Raw genomic sequence first — 16,962 nt, 5'->3', positions numbered from 1 at the left:
TTCCCTTTTCTTCTGCATGTTTTTTGAAAGCACCAACATGGCAGGCTGCCAGAAATGCACCTCACATTAATGTAAATTCCAGGGCTGTGCCAGTGATGGATGCATCATCAAATGTGCTAACGACACTCTTCGCTGTAAGTTAATTAGTCATGGAGGACTGTGGGATGAACACAGTGTGACCCTGAACAAGGGCTTGTCTGACTAGCCTCAGGCCCATTGGCACAGCTCTATTGTTCAATAGAGTCCTGTGTGTCGACTGGAAGAGGGGGGCTTCTCCCTACTGACTGCCTCAATTCAGCTGGAAATCAGAGCAGCATCACCTCCCCCCCTCCCACACGGCCCTAGCAACCACGCCACGCCGACAGTTGCCAGGCAACCAGACAATGCTGGAGCCACTGGCTGTGGTGTGAGAGAGTTTGTGTTTTGCCTGTATACATTTAAGATCAGGAATAGTGAGACAGCAGCAGAGGAGAAACGAAGAAGCAGTAATTGTACGTGGGGAAAAATCTAAAGAGATTATTATGGATTAGGTGAAATTAATCGTGTAGGATTTGTGCAGTGACGGATGCATTAGCAACATGTCATTTCACTTCGAGTCCAAATGAGGTCATGTGCGTTTTAAAGGGAAATCACAGAGACTATCCTTGACAGTGCTACAACCCGCTTGTGATTTCTGACCTTGTTTTTGGTTAATGCAGCCCAAACAACGGCAGTAAATAATTCATCGGTCACATCACAGTACTTTATTGTAAAATTTAAAAAAACAGTAAAATTAGAAGAAAGGCTATCTATCTATCTATCTATCTATCTATCTATCTATCTATCTATCTATCTATCTATCTATCCTTTACTTAACTACAAAAAATACCTGTGAAAATACTACACAACACACAGCAGTAATGCATTATGCAGAATTTTTATTTTGATGAGAGTATCATATTATTTTGTATAATTGTGCTACCTATCTATCTATCTATCTATCTATCTATCTATCTATCTATCTATCTATCTATCTATCTATCTATCTATCTATCTATCTATCCTTTGAGGCCTTCAGACACTAGACGGCGCCCTCCTTCCAGCAGCTCACCACTTTTCTGTTTCTCAACTCTGACCTCTGTGTGCTTGTGTCTGTGCTCGGCTCTCATTTGAGGATTTTGCTGGTTAGCTGGAAAATGAAACTGTTCCCCCAGACGAATGGCCGTTTAAGGCTATATCGCTAGCTTAGCAGCAGCTACCCTTCACTCTTTAATACGATTAGCGGACGCCGCGGGGTGACTCGGCTCCTGTCAGATAATACTCACCTACATGTGTCGCTCGCTGTCGGGATTTGTTTTGCTACCTAGCTCGTTAGCTGTCGGCTAGTCGGCTAGCTAGCAGGCTCTGTCGCCGCTAATAGTGCTAACTTAAAAAAAAAAACACTACTGTCAAGTCGGAGTAACGTCCGGCTGCTAGCGTAAATCAGATGACCACCAAGCAGTTCATTTTCCGGGACTCATGACTGTTGCTCTGTGACAATGTACCCACGGTCAGTTTTCCCCAGTAACGGAACAAGCCACCCTGGAGTAGTTAATAATAACCGTGGGCTAACCGACCTGAGTTAGCCAGCATCCAGCGTCAACGTTTCAAGCAGCTGACGGTGTTGGAGCAGCTAACCGGATAGCCGTCAGCTAACTGGGCTAGCTAGGATACCGTTGTTTTTTTTTTGTTTTTTAGCATCAGCTGGAGAACTTTTCTAGCGACCATGGCTAACGTTACAGACCTGCAAACAAAATACAGCAAGCTGGCACAGGAGTATTCAAAGGTAAAATCGTGTGTGTTTGCCTGTTTAATGTTGCTCAATTGATAATACTTGTCATTGTTGGGGACACTGAGCTTAATAGAAACTCGCTGTGTACTATTAGCTTTAGCCACTTTTCAGTCACCTGACAAGAATGGTAAATGCTGTGCTAATATGTTTCATTACTCGTGTCGGTTACTGAAATCGACGAAGCAGACCATACAGACTGCTTGTCAGTGCAATAAAAGACACGAATTTGGGTATTAATACACTAAATATAGCTAATAAACTGTCAACTAGCAATAATCTCCTCCATGAGAAGGCAGTTTAAGGTGAATGTGCTAGTAAACAAACAGACAGTTGAGTGTACACCTTTATGTTATGGACATCAAAATAGTGTGCATGTCCAGATACTTCTGATCATGATGTGTTTTAGCTTGAATCTTGTTAATTTCAACTCCTCTAAAAAGTGAGTCCCTCCCATGCCTCATTTGAAGTAACTCAAAGACATGTTGTGTTCAAGGGCTGTACACAGTTTTCGTGGTTAATTTGTTATCAAGCGGCAGTAAAGCCTGTGTTTTCTCTTCAGAGTTATATGTGCCCTTTGTGTCTGTGTCAGCTGACATCACGGGGAGTGAGAGCTGTTTCCTCTTTAACTCTGATCTCCCCATTAGCCAAGCACCGTCTCCCGCTCAGGAAGTGCTGACTGTGCAACTGTCACACATCATGCTCCCTATTCTGCTTATTTTAGTGTGTGCTTAAAGGCTCCCAGCCGTGCAGTGAAGCACGATGAGTTTTAAATGTTACGGCGTCTCTTGAAATTATGTAGAGTAGAAGACGAACATAATGATGCACAAGCGTAGGACAGTACTTTTCTGTGTAAAAGCAAATGGGAATTGATGCAGGCTGCTGGATGCATATCACAATATTCTTTTTGTTTGAAAACTCCATGTGAATCTAAAGCCTGACCACTGACAACATCTTTTGTTGCATTTATGTTACATGTCACAGTATCTTGTTCTTTTTGTCTTCACAGCTCCGTGCTCAGAACCAGGTGTTGAAGAAGGCAGTTGTGGATGAACAGGCCAATTCTGTTTCATTAAAGGTAAAGTGACATTTTAAAAGAAAAAAAAAAAAGTGAATGCCACATCTGAAGTGTTACTTCTGATACAGTAACAACTATCGTTATTATGGGGTTCCAGACTGTCAGAAATTATACGTCTATCTATGAATAAATCAAGGTGCCAGTATTTCCCATATTTTTGAGTGCAAATGATTAATTAGGCAAAAGAGTTGTGTATTACTCCAATTTTGAGTTAGAACGCTTTAGCCAGCAACCACAAAACAGCTGTAAATAAATCTCGTGGGGCGTTTGTTCATATCAAACTAAAGTGCTCGTTTTTGCTACCCTCAGGCTCGAATTGCTTTTAAAGGTGTCTGACAACATTATAAATAAAAGATACAGAGAGAGAGACGTGTGTCCAACATGTAACAGAAGTCTCACAGGAGGAGAAGTCCCAGTGGTTTGTGTGGTGCATTTTCGAATTGTGGCAACAAAATGGCACACCAACCATTGCATAGTTTTCTAGGACATGCTGAAGTTGTGGCAAGCTTTGCTACAAATGGATGCACAGTACACCTTGTAGACCTTTGTCACCAGGGTGATTACTACCAGTCAAATAGAAGACGAAATCACACCAAAACACTTTTTTTTGTGAACAAAAATGCCGTTTAAAGAGTTTAGAAACCTGTTGCAGACAGAGTGGAGGTAATGTGATGTAGTTGACCTGTGGGCTGTGCTACAAAGTAAGACTGTTAGGTCAGTGAGTTATGTTGAGCCTAAAGCCAAGATTTCAGTGTCTGAACAGTGGCTCTTCTTTGACCTGACTTGGTCATCATAGTAAGTTTTTCTGCCCAGCGAATCTCATCCAGAGGAGGTTCTGTTCAGATTTGGGATTGAAACCGGCTGTACTTCTTGTCCTGACCATATTCTCTCTGAGTGATAGAGAGTCTCAGCTGATGGAATATGTTGTTTCTGCTAAGTCCATTTCTACACTGGTATGACTGCAGCCAATCTAACACAGATGTCATTCATCAGTAACATTAATTTTGCTGTTTTATTTCTACTTTTTTTTTTTTTTTACTGAAGCAAGGTCTACATATCCATCATTCTTGGACGGTGTCAGATCGAAATGCACTTAATGAGTATTACTTTCAAATGTATGAAGTTTAAAGTTCTAATAGTTCTAGTTCTAATATGCAGCTGTCATGTTAGAAATAAGCAATTGCATCCAGAGTGCACTGAATGGTGAAATACGTATAATAACTTTCACTGCACCATTTGCAGTGACGCCGCTTTTTTATCTTCATACATTTTTTCCATTTCTCGTAGCTCTACATTATACCTGTTCCTCTTTGCTGAAGTAGGTGGCATACCATCAGTCCATTTTGTGCAGAAGAAGAGTCAGCTGAGCCTCAAACCCTTCTCTTTTATGGGAGCCTGCAAAGAGCCTGATGAAGACACCTGGGATAACAAACATCCTTAAGAACCTTAGACTTAGACAACTTTATTGTCATTCAAGATACACAGGTGTACACCGAACAAAATTTTGTTACATTGGCTCACAGTATTTGGAAAATATTAATAAATATAAAAGAGTATAAATTAAAATTTCAATTAGCAGCATAGTTAAGAATTTATTAACAGAGTGAATGCAATGTACACGAGTGAATTTGAATTTACACGTAAAATATCCATACAGCTATACAAGAACTGGGGTTACATGAGTGAGTAAGGGGACCGTTCTGAGTTTATCAGTCTGATAGTCTGGGGGAGAAAGCTGTTTCAGAACCTGGAGGGTTTGCACCGAATGCTATGGAACGTCTTTCCAGAGGGCAGGAGGGAGAACAGTCCGTGGTGGGGGTGTGAGGGGTTATTCTTGGCACGAGAGGTACAGCGCTTTAACGCAATGAACCTCCGTCTTGATACACGTTTCACTGATTGTGGTTTTAGGTTTTGTCGAGTCCACTTATACAGAAAGGCTTGGCTATGTCAAACTTGCTTCATTGTGTACACCCCTGGCATCAGTACAAACAGAAGCCTGGCAGGATAACAGCCAAGTAGCCACTCAGTAACCAGCAGTATGTACACATGTCCTCTGGTACTACATTGTAGATCTTTCGTGGTTGTCGGTTATAACATTCTCGCTCAATATTGGACCAATTACAAAGATTTTGTTCTTATTAATAATGTTCACCCAGAAATATAAGGGAAAAAAGCCCAGTTTTAAAAATATCAGAATTACCCTTTAAATGCTTCATATTTGCTAAACAAATCCAGATGTCCAGAGATCACCTAATCTGATTAGTACTTGTTGCAGTGATGCTATTAGTTATGCTGGAGTTGCACAATGACAACAGAGTGGCTTCACTGTGATTTTAGAGGAAGTGATTTGCTTCATGCATTAGTTTTTTAAAAAGATGTGTTATTCATTATACTCGTATTCCTCCCTAATCAGGAGCAGCTGAAGCAGAGGGACCAAAGCCTTAGGAAGCAGGAGCAGGAGATGGACAGTCTCAGCTTCAGGAACCAGCAGCTGGCCAAGAGGGTGGAGCTGCTACAAGAGGAGCTCGCTGCTAGTGAAGCCAAGGGCAAAAAGGGGAAGGTGATGATGAGGGGAAAAACAAGGGAGTGGCTTCGTGGTTGGGTAGAGGAAACTGGATGTGTGATATGTTTTTTTTTGTAATGATCGTAAAATTAATCTCATAGCAAAAACAGTATTTTTGAGAGGGATTATGGAATTTGCGAGCTCCATAATTATGAGCATTATACAGTAATGTTTGTGAAGCTAACACATCATTAACAGCTCCTTATTTCCTCTAGAGCAAAGGAGACTCTCCCTCACAGCATGGTTTACAGACCCAGAGTGTTTTTGACGAGGACCTGCAGAAAAAGATAGAAGAAAATGAACGACTTCACATCCAAGTAAGCAGCCACGTTGTATTTATGTTGATCAGTTGTCTTTGTTGTTGCACATACAGTATTTTAAATGAAATAATTGCTGCTGTGCATTAGTTCTATGAAGCAGATGAGCAGCACAGGAGGCAGGAGGCTGAGCTGAGAACACGACTAGAGGAGCTGGAGAAAGATGCTGAGCAGCATCAGACTGTTGTGGATGGACTCACCACGAAGTATGTGGACACAATTGAGCGGCTGCAGGGTGACAAAGCACGTTTAGAGGTGAGGATCACCCGGAGGAGGAGGAGGAAGAAGTGTGTTTCGTGATCGTCAGCCTTGATAGAGTTTATCAAAATGTTTGTTCTTTCCCTTTCTCCTGACAGGTGAAATCACAAACGCTGGAGAGGGAAGCAAAAGAGTGTAGGATGCGAACAGAAGAATGGTACATCTACCGTTTGTTTACAAATTGAGAATATTTCAGTCCACCACTGTGGAGATAGAATCCAGAGAGGTGCAGCTGACTAGATTTGCAGGCAATGCATGTACATACAGAGGTACAGCATTGTTCAGGTATTCTGCTCTGGTGGGAACTGTGTACAAATTACCAACTGTATATATTAGTGTTAAAATGATCTTGGAAATTATAAGATGTTACCTTTCTGCCCTGATTATGGTTAACATTTTCTGTATGGTAATGTGTAAATGTTTTATGATTAAAATTTTTGCTCATTGCAGTTTACTCTCAACCTGAAATACAATGAATATAATATGTATTATTTATTAAAATGCATATTTTAATCCACCAAACACTTTTGGTCTCCCCCCTGCAGTCAGCAGCAGTTGAGGCGATGCCAGTCAGAGCTGAACAGACAGGTGAAACAAAGCAGCAGTGTTATCCAGGAGAAAGTGCCCTTCAATGACACCAGTGAGTATCTGGCACTAAGCCACTTGGACAAAAACAATCTGCTACAGAACAGACATCCATTTGAGAACACTTATGTCTTTGTCACTGATACCATAACAACATGCTGCCCTGGAGTAAGCACTGTAATGCTACACCAAACTGTAATATTGCACCGAAGGAGGCAGGAGACTAAACCATTTAAACTATGTTTGTTGAGTCAATAAAGTTCAGTGCAGGGGCTGAGGTTCTGCTCTGGCTTAACTGCTTTTCTCTCCTACTCTGCAGAATTTAGCGACTACAACAGCCTAAACGTGCCATCACACAATCGAAGGCACCAGGTGAGTGAGAAAAAAACACGTTAGTTATTTGAATTGCTAATAAAGAGTAGCACCTCAAGGTCCATCCGTCCTCATTGAAATTAGGGCGGAGCAATTAACAGAGTTAAAAGAGTCAAAGCTTTCCTCTTTTATTGCTTTTCACTGTTGAATCATTGTCTGGTTAATTTGACCTGACTATTTTGGCTTGAAATCAGATTTCTACAAAGTTATGTGAGTTTATTCAAAATGTAAAATAAGTGATTGTGTAAATATTCACTCCCTTCAAGTCAGTATTTAGTAGATGCACCTTGGGCTGCAATTACTGCGTTGAGCCTATGTGGTTAGGTCTCTGTCAGCCTTGCACATCTAGACGTTGCAATTTTAAGCCATTCTTTTTTTTTTGTTTGTTTGCAAAACTGCTTGAGCTCTGTTAGTTTACAATGGGATTGTGACTAAACAGTTTTGTTTAAAGCAAGCCAAGCCTGTGGTCTGGGCTCTGACTTGGCCGCTCCAGAACATTCACCTTGTTGTCTTTAAACAGTAACTGTGTAGCTTTGGCTGCATGCTTTGGGTCGTTGTCTTGCTGGAAAACAAATCTTCCCCCCGAGTTGCAGTTCTTTTGCAGATGGCATCAGATTGTCCTTCAGGATTTCCTTATACTTTGCCTTTACTGAATTAGTTTGACCCTCTATCTGTACAAGCCTTCCAGGGAAACATTCTCACATCGTGATGCTGCCACCACCGTGCTTCACAGTGGCGATGGTGTGTTTGTGATGATGTGCCATGTTTAGTGTCTGCCAAACATGTTTAATCTCAAAAGCAAAGATTTGGCTTGACAGACCAAAAAAACCTTCCTTCAGTTGCTGTCATGGAGTCCCATTTGCCTTTAGGTGACCTTTCATCAATATTTAATAAAATATTTTTTCAACAGAGGTTTCTTCTTTTCTACTCTCCCATAAAGCTATGGCCAGGCAACAGTTCTTGCAAGCACAGTCTCTTCCATCTTAGCCGTTTAAGCTTCTAACTCCTTTAGAGGAGTCATAGGTCTACCTCTTTAGTCCTTTTCTTGCATGGTAACTCAGGCTGCTCTAGGCAAACTTGTGCATGTATCCTATTGCTTACATTTCTTAATGATCGATTTAACTGTACTCCAAAGTATATTCAGTGAGTTGGAAATTTTCTAGTATCCATCCGCTGACTTATGCTTTTCAGTAACCTTTTCATGGAGTTGCTTGAAGTGTTCGTTTGTCTTCATGGTGTAGTTATATCAAGGAGTACTAATTCATGTGTGACTGGACCTTCCAGATACACGTGTCTTTATACTACAATCACTTGAGACACATTCACTGCACTCAGATGATCTCCTTTTCACTAATCTTGTGACTTCTAGCACCATTTGTCTGCACCTTTCTTAGATTTGGCGAGTCACTTTAAAGGGGGTGACTGCTAATGCAATCACTTATTTTATATTTTACATTTTTAATTAATTCTTGTTAAAAAAGACAAATGAAATGGACTAGAATTCAATGTTAAAAAGGTAATAAAAAGGAAAAACTTCCAAGTAGGGTAGCGCTGTAAACCCTCGGTTGGTCTTGGATAGCCTTAGATAACATGTTTGTGAACATAATGCTAAATCACTTGCAGACAACATAATATTTCTCATCTTTTTTTCTTTTTACAGTCAATTGAATTTAAAGATTTAAAAACTACATCAGTTAAATGATATTTTGGAAAACAGTTCAATAAATACATGTTTCCACTACAATACAATAGTACTCTCGTATTCACAAATGCCATCATATCAGCTTGGTTGCAAACTGTGTCACAGATGGATTCATACAGTGTTATGTGCTTAGAACTCTACTGTAACAGTTGTCTGTGGATTGTGCTGTCTTTCTATTGATTCAGCTTAAGGCCCGTGATGTGGCTGGACAGGCCCTGAGCTTTATCCAGGACCTGGTGGCTGCTCTGTTGAACTTCCACTCCTACACAGAGCAGAGAGTACACATCTATCCCCTGGATTCCTCCATTGAGCCCATCTCTCCGCTTAACCAGAAGGTGAAGCAGCCGTACACATGAAATACAGACAGTGCCAAATATGATGTATACTGCATGAGGCAGGAACACAGACTCCACATATGGAGTGGTATTTATTCAGATGTATAATTCCTCTCTTATCCTAGTTTTCTCAGTATCTACATGAAAATGCAGCCTATGTGCGCCCCCTGGAGGACAGCTTTCTGCAGTTATACCAAAACATCACAGAGGACACTGTCACAGTACTGGTGAGTTTTGGACAGGGGGATTTGGATACTTGTTTAAAAATGAACCACTAATTGTGTTTATTTGTTGTTGTTTTTCTGAATTGAAGGAGACTGTGGTCAAGCTGAAGAGTTTTGCTGATAATTTCTCCACGTACACACACTTTCTGCAAAAGATTCTCCCCTACCAGCTGAAAAGGTCAGCGCCGTGTGTGTGAGACAGAGATAGAGTAATGGAGTGGAGGATGCTGTAGCGATGTTTATCTTCTCTCTTGCTTTCAGCCTGGAAGAAGAGTGCGAGGCCCCTCTTTGTACTGCTGCCCTCACTGCGAAAAACAAGGAGTTGCAGAGTGACATGAAGAGAGTAACATCTGTGTTTGAGAAACTGCAGAACTACATTAACCTTTTGGCCTTACCCAGTAGGTTAACACAGGACATTTGCACTCTTTTTTTTTTTTTCTTTTTTCTCTGAAACGTCTGCCACTTATCACAGTCCAGTGTTGGAGTTATTATTTTACTTAGTCATGTAAATAATAGTATTTTTTCTTGAAAATACAATTGATTTGCTTGTTTTATATAAAGCAGAGGCTTATGAAGTGAGGATAAGACATGCGTGTTTTACAAATGTGTGCATTGTGTGACAGGTGTTCAGCAGGATGCCATGCCACAGAGCAGCACCTCAGCTGTCTTCACCCAGCTGGCTGCCTGCCTACACAGTCTTCATGACACCATTAAAGGTGAGCAGCACTGTTACCCATTTTTGACCCGAAGCTATTCACACACAGCACGATGATTCCCTCACGCAACCGCTGAGCTGCTGTTGCCATTCATAAAAGTCAGACTTGCTTTCTGTTTTCACAATCCGCCGCCCTCCCACTTTGGAAGAGTAAACATCCAGAGGCTTCGGTGTAGCTTCTCTCACACTGCGACACCAAATGGAAGTATAATCTTCTGCTCTTTGGAGAAGAGTCACATTTTGTGCAGCTGACTCATTTCGCTAAGTGAAAATGGGTTTATGTAACAAGTACCTTGGTGTTTTTGAGAGTGATTGCGGTCAAATATACACTAAAAACCTGCACTTTTACAATCTGACAATATTGTGCAAATCTAAAGCATATCATTTACACATCAGCCGGCAAGGAAGTGGCATAAAACAGCTGCTTTTTGATCTCAGAGGATGATTAAAAATGCCATAACTACATAGTGAAGCTGAAGGATACACTTAAAGCTGGCACGTGCTGTAAATGCCTCTCCTGTTGTCCTCTTTGCTCTCTGTGTGTCTAGAGATGTCAAAGCACTACAACCAGAAGGCTGGCATTGAGCAGGAGCTCCCCACCGTCACCCAAAAGCTCTGTACCACCACAGAGTGCCTCCTGGGGTCTTTGGGTTCGCTTACCAGCAGCACCGGCAAGGTATGGCCAACAGGGGGCAGACAGCAGCCAGGTTTATATTACCTCCATTGTATTTCGAAGCAGTGTGGCTTAGTTATTAGCTGTAAATGCATAAAAGCTTAATTGTAAGTCGCAGCAAATTTTCACTGCAACTGGATCAGATTGGTAAATTGCCACTAATGTGATAACACGGAACAGCGGGACTCAGGTGGGTAGTGGTTTAATGTTGAAAGATGCTGTCCAAATCACAGTTTGTACAGCTGCTCCCCAGTCAGAGTAAAGGGATAAATGATTTCTCTTTGTGAATCAAGTCAATTGTTGGCTGTGATGTGTCTGCTGATAGGAGGCACAGTCTGCTGGGTTGCAGCACTGAATACAATAACACGCATTCGCATGATGTGTGCAGCGAGCTGCGTTTTCAGAGCAGGCAATAGCTTAATTGCTCAGACATTTATCATCCTGGACACTTGGTGGTGGAATCGTCTCCCTGCTGTAAACACTCTCGTTAATTTGAGGCTACACAGAATGCTGAGTATCTGCGTTGAGGAATGTAGACATTAATTAGTGTTTCTTTAGCTGGGGGAACTGCAAAGATCTTTTTTTTTTTTTTTTTGCTTGAGTGACATGATACATAATATCACATTAATTTGTTGCAGATTGCCACTTTCTTCAGCAACAACTTGGACTTCTTCACATCATCGGGCTACAGTCCAAGAGGTTGTACAGTAGCACTCAATCCCTTGCAAGCAGAGAGCATGCTGGCCAACAAAAAGAAAGCAGCTGCCTATATCAGTGCTATCAAAAAGGTCAGTACATTGTTAAATCTGCTAGTTATTAGCACGTTTCTTCTGGTGCCCCTAGACTTTGAAACACTCTGACTGTTGAGATTACACAGACTTTAAGAAAACCTTTGTGAATATTTTATGTTTCAGGCTGTTTTATATCTCTGCATTTGCTACTTTATGCTTTTATCTTTGTTTTTTATAATTCATTTTCTTGTTTTTGTTTTGCTTTTTTCTTTACTAAGCCCTTTAAGAGCAGTGCTGCCCAATTAAAGTTCTTGAGGCATCTTAGATGCATATTTTGTGTGAATACGTGATTGTTTCTCCCATTATTTTACCATTTTGTTTGTTTATTCAGGCCAGACCACAGTCTGTTCCATACAGAGAAGCCCTGTCAAACCGTCGTATTCTTACCAGCTCCACTGAGAGCAGAGAGGGTCTCACTCAGCAGGTAGGGCACTCAGCTTGAGCGCTCCTTGAATCCTTTTGACAATTTCTCCAGTCACTATTTAAAGACGTTACATCTGCTCACGAGCTACAATCAGGCACTCTTTGTGGTCATTGTGACTATGTATGAGTCAGAGTGGCAGCCAGGTTTGGTTTGCCTAAATGCAGTGTTATAACAAGAGAGTTAGAGTTAAAAATGGTTCCACGTGCAAGCATGTTTACTGTGGTTTTGTCTTCTTTGGGTCATATTGACATTAAAGAAAAAAAAAAAAAGATGTGGGAAAACAGGAGACAGCAAAACAACAGTGTCAGTAGTTGCTGATAAAACACTGAGAACTAGTGCAAAAATCTACAACGCAGTCATGTAACAGTCTAGATGAGTTCCAGACAGTTGGACTTTAGGGACAGGGTGTGAAGGATTGAGAAGCTTGGCTAGTGAGTCTGTGCACACTATGTCCTCAGCAATGGTTTAATTTGTTATTTTAAATGGACCTGAAGTTTTTATATCAATATGCCACTTTATCACCAAGTTTAAAAAATGTTAAGTCAAAAAATGAATGAACCGCTACTTTTGGACTACTGGGATTTTTCCCAAAGAGCTCAGAATCATTTTTCTTTCAGGAATAACATTTTCATTGTGATTCTATTGATCAGAGTAAAGTCACAAAACATGTTTTTGCAATCTATACTGAATTATTACAAACTGTTTTGTTACATCGTTTCGGTGCCCCTTTCACTTCTCCCAGCCTTTACTCAGCCGTCTCTCCACAAGCTCACGGTCCACTCCTCTTCTCTTCCCATTGGCCTCCTGCAGGTGCAGCAGAGCCAAGAGAAGATCGCTCGGCTGGAGCAGGAGAAAGAGCACTGGCTCCTGGAGGCCCAGCTGGGGAAGGTGCGGTTGGAAAAGGAAAACCAGCGCATTGCGGACCTGGAAGCGCAGCTTGCAGCAGCTTTAGGAGGAAGTCCAAACTCACAAACAGCTGCAGCCAGCACACTCGCACAGAGCCAAGAGGAAGCAGAGACAGAGCTGAGAGCCACAGGGAAAGAGACGACGTTGTGCACCAGCCTGGTACAGTTACTGCTCAGGCTCCTGTTCGTTTGAGAAGAGATTTTGGTGCCCATGGCACTGGTGTCTGATTTGCTTCCACAAAGGGACTATTATTGTTCTTTTCTTGTAGCTCCCACGCTAAGCCAGTTTTTGCTTAATAAAACTCAGATTTCCAATGTGCTGACACAGCGGAATACAAGAATACTGTTGTTCATGCAAGTCAGTGCAGAGTTCACAGTGCAGACACAATCCAGCACAGTTTGTTTTAGTCAGCACACTACTTGTGTTTTAGCTTCTGTTCTTGTTATCTCATGTGTTTCTCGTTTGACCTAGCAGAGGCCTGTCTGTGCTTGAAGTGGATTTTTTTAACATCTGACTTCAAATCGCTGACATGTTATTCTGTTTTGTCACCAGGTTGGCATGTTGTGCACAACACCTACAGTGGAGCATGTGAGTTGCCATACACTTCACAAAATGACCTTTTTAAATGAGTAGCTCCTAAATACAAAAATCAGTGTTTGAAAAACAGTATTTGGCATCATAAAGCTTCTCTAATGGGAAAAAAAAAATGTTTGGTGGGATGTTGTGTCTGTATTTGCAGGTGGGAGATGAGGAGTCCAGGGAGCAGCTGATAAAGACTCACTACATGGCCAGAGTGGGAGAGCTCACCACTCAGCTCCAGATTTCTGATAGCAAAGCTGTGCACTTTCACTCTGAGGTGAAGCCCTTACTATAGTGTTCATCTTAGTAACTTTATCTTACAGGAAAGAAGTGACCTTTTCATATCACACTGCTTCTTTAACATTGCATGTCATCTGAGACGAGATATGGAAACTCTTACATCCTTTCGCGCTTTCAAAATGGTTCTTTAGTCCCATTATTACCAAGTGTTCTCTTTATTTAGGAAGAAACTGACACCCAGTATTTTTTGTATTATGTTGAGGCTTGATCTGAATGTAGATAGTTGTCGAAATGACATCTTGCCGCATTGTGACTAACCGACATGTCAGTCGGCTTTATTTTGTGTTGTTGCAACAGGAATGCACCTGATCTTGAGTCAGCTTCTCAGCTATTAAGTTGTCAGTTTTTTGAATTGTCCATTTGTCTTTGACATTGCTCTCAAATATACCCATTACTCACAGAAATGTCTACTTTCATTGCAGCTTCTGCAGCAGATCTCTGGAGCGTGCCAGACATGCTTTAAACCCATCAGGGGACAGCCGTTGTTTACTTTCCTCTTTTTCTTTGTAGTGTCGAGCTTTGGCTAAGAGATTAGCCATTGCAGAAAAGTCACGGGAGACTCTGAGTGATGATGTCAAACTGGCTAATCAAAACATCACACGCTTGCAGGTACGATGCACTTTCATTGCCAAAAAATGTCCCGTCTGTAATATAGCATCATACATTTCCAATTCAGAAAACATTCAGATTGTAACTGGAGTGTGTCTCGCATAGGACGAGCTGGCTACGACAAAGAGGAGCTACGAAGACCAGCTTAGCATGATGAGCGACCATCTGTGTAGTATGAATGAGACTTTGAGCAAGCAGAGAGAGGAAATCGACACACTCAAACTGGGCAGCAAGGTACAGCACTGAGAAAGAGTTCTTTTCCTTTTTAATTCAAGCTCCTTTCAACATGTTTGCCTTTCAAAATTTCGGTTCACTCTCAGGTTTGTTGTCAGCTGTGCCAGTCTCCATATAAACACATAAATCCAGAGAATGTGAAGCGTCAGTTGGCAGGAAAATGTGACATTGTAAAGTTTCTGTCGGTTACGAGGTGAGCTGGGAGGTCATCGGTGGTGTTGTGGTTGCCGCTGGGTTTGATGGGAAAAGCACCTGCTGGAGACATCTGAAAAAGTCGTTAAGCTAAAGCAGCAGCAAAGGAGAGGCCTGTTTTTGTGCATGCATGTTCCTGCATGTGTGCACACAGATGGCTGCAGGTTAAGAAGCTGCAGGCCGGGACATGTTTGCGATCTAAAGGTGGCGATTTTCTCTTGAAGGCCAGCAACCAGCCTCGGCATGTTTTTAGATATTGTAAGCAGAATGCAAACCTGAGCTGTCGCAGCCTACTGCACCTAAATGCAACACAGGAATTTCAATTCTGGATGGTGACTTGTTTTACATTTTTTAGAACTAAGCCTGTTTGTTTTTTTTGTTTCCTTTAGGGAAATGCCAAAAAGAACAAAGGTCGCTAGAGCTGCCTTTAAAACTCTGGCTCCATTTGGCATCACAAAGGGCACCTTGGGAGAAGATCTGTGCTGTGGAGCCTCCCAGCAGCGTCGCGGTACCAACACTGTCACCAAACCACGGGACGGTTACATGAGCCTCAGATTCCTCCACTGCAATGCAGTATCAATACAAATGAACTGTTTGGAGGCTTAAACATGTTTGACTGAAAAAAAGCTTTGTTTTTCCCCTTTTCTTTGTCACAGCACCAGTTAAAACATAACACAATTTGCTTAAAAAAATGCTTTCTGAAACTGTACCAGAACTTGACCTTTGGGTCAAAACACAGCTGGAGAGAAACAGCTTTTCCCTCAAAAAAAAGGGGGGGAAAGGAAAATAAACAGCTGAAACAGTTGAAGTTGGTAATGCTCACTGAAGTCAAGACTTGAAGACCAAACCCTGTTAATCAATGTGTGTAGTTTTCCTGCTTATTGTGTGTGTGTGTGTGAGTGAGAGAGAAAATGAAGCTGTGCATTCTTACTGCTTATCTGTGGGAGTAGGCAAACAGAGTAAATGTCGGTGCAGCTGTATGTGTGCAGAGTGTTGTGTCATTGTGTGACTACGGCACCAGGCTTTTAAAGATGAGTATTGTTTTACAATTAAATTGTTTTAGATCCAGTTTGGGATTATTTGCGCAAGTCGTTCTAAGGACAAGTATGTCTAACTAGAGCAAAATGCCCCGTCTAACAAATGCATATATCACAAGCTTCTGTAAAGAAGGGCTTTTAAAAACCTGAATGAACAACTAACAAAGATGCACTTGAATTCATTCCTCACTTTGGGAAAAAAAAAAAGAAAAAAAAACTTTCAGTCCCCAGGGAGTGGAGAAAAGAAAAGGAAAGATGTCTGCCTTCAAGCACTGATTAACTGTGTTTACCTTGATGGAAATGGATGGACAAGTTAGAGCTCGTGAAATGGTGTCAGTCTGTCTCTGTAAAGTTACTCTGTAACACTAGTCATTTTTATCACCAAAGTAAGTGTGGCTGTGCACTCAGAGGCCCGGTGTGGCTCGACAGTCTCTAAATTAATGTTGTAATATGTATGGATGAAAAGGGTTAATGTGAATATACACTCATTTGAAATCATGATGTAATTGTACTGTATAATTTCTAAAAAGAATATATATATATATACAAAAAAAGCATTTATTCAGAAGTTACAAATCTTTATTTTACACAAATATTGAAAACTGAATCTGCAGTTAGTTTTTTTTGTGTGTCTCCTATAAGGCTGGATAACTGCGAAGTGTCATAAAGGGATTGGCCCACACTGTAACTGGTGCTTAGACAATTCGTGAGTCATTGCAGAGGGCAGTTAAAGTTTACAGTAAAATAGAACCTCGCTGGCTTGTAGTGACATGAGGTACACGAGAAACAAAAAAAAAAAAAAAAAGACCCAGCAGTGCTCATGAGCAGTTCATTCAAACCTCTTGTTTGCCAGTCTACAGCTGCCAGCAGACCTTTGATCACAAGGATTTGCCCACGCCCTCTAAAGTGATCGCAAGAAGAAAAAAAAGAACAAAACTTGTATTCTCACAATGTAACCTGTTGAAAAGCACATATAAATATGTGAAACAAATAAAGAGCTTGCTCAAAATTTAAACGCTTCATGTATTTAGATTCACTTGGCTATTAACGATCCTTAAACGTGGCTGACGTGACTTTGTTTTGTATTTTTTGAGAGTTGGAAGAAACTGAGATTTTAAATCATCTGTAATTTTTTTTAAAAAACCCTGCCTGTAACACGCCCTGACATCTGGGAAATGAGGCAGCACCATTAACTGGACACATGAGAACTAGAAGATTAGTTTTTGATGCCGTCACTTGTTTTGGAAGGGTAGACATAGCA

The 16,962-nt window shown here is 41.2% G+C and overlaps 1 protein-coding gene across 1 annotated transcript; it reads left to right on the top strand.

The window, feature by feature from the left end:
* The first annotated feature begins 1,151 nt into the window (after positions 1–1,151).
* Positions 1,152–16,716, top strand: ppp1r21 (protein phosphatase 1, regulatory subunit 21). Its single transcript, XM_008282963.1, has 22 exons — positions 1,152–1,804; positions 2,817–2,885; positions 5,299–5,445; positions 5,664–5,765; positions 5,856–6,020; positions 6,122–6,180; positions 6,569–6,663; positions 6,928–6,980; positions 8,868–9,017; positions 9,143–9,244; positions 9,331–9,419; positions 9,503–9,639; positions 9,865–9,957; positions 10,505–10,632; positions 11,268–11,417; positions 11,752–11,844; positions 12,655–12,909; positions 13,303–13,338; positions 13,490–13,606; positions 14,140–14,238; positions 14,344–14,472; positions 15,054–16,716. Exons 1-22 carry the CDS (start codon positions 1,745–1,747, stop codon positions 15,081–15,083), a joined length of 2,358 nt encoding a protein of 785 aa, XP_008281185.1. The 5' UTR covers positions 1,152–1,744; the 3' UTR covers positions 15,084–16,716.
* Positions 16,717–16,962: the final 246 nt, after the last annotated feature.

This window comes from Stegastes partitus, unplaced genomic scaffold (genome assembly GCF_000690725.1).
Source record: "Stegastes partitus isolate 25-593 unplaced genomic scaffold, Stegastes_partitus-1.0.2 Scaffold292, whole genome shotgun sequence".
Lineage (NCBI taxonomy): Eukaryota > Metazoa > Chordata > Actinopteri > Pomacentridae > Stegastes > Stegastes partitus.
The sequence above is the reverse complement of the archived record's forward strand: the minus strand, read 5'-3'. Positions and strand labels throughout refer to the sequence as shown.

What these genes read in the sequence shown, in the direction of transcription:
- ppp1r21 (XM_008282963.1), top strand. Translation starts at nt 1,745, where the DNA reads ATGGCTAACGTTACAGACCTGCAAACAAAATACAGCAAGCTGGCACAG. An exon ending in CTCCCCTACCAGCTGAAAAG is followed by an intron (nt 9,420 to 9,502) that starts GTCAGCGCCGTG and finishes TCTTGCTTTCAG; the next exon opens with CCTGGAAGAAGAGTGCGAGG. An exon ending in CTGTGCACTTTCACTCTGAG is followed by an intron (nt 13,607 to 14,139) that starts GTGAAGCCCTTA and finishes TTTTCTTTGTAG; the next exon opens with TGTCGAGCTTTGGCTAAGAG.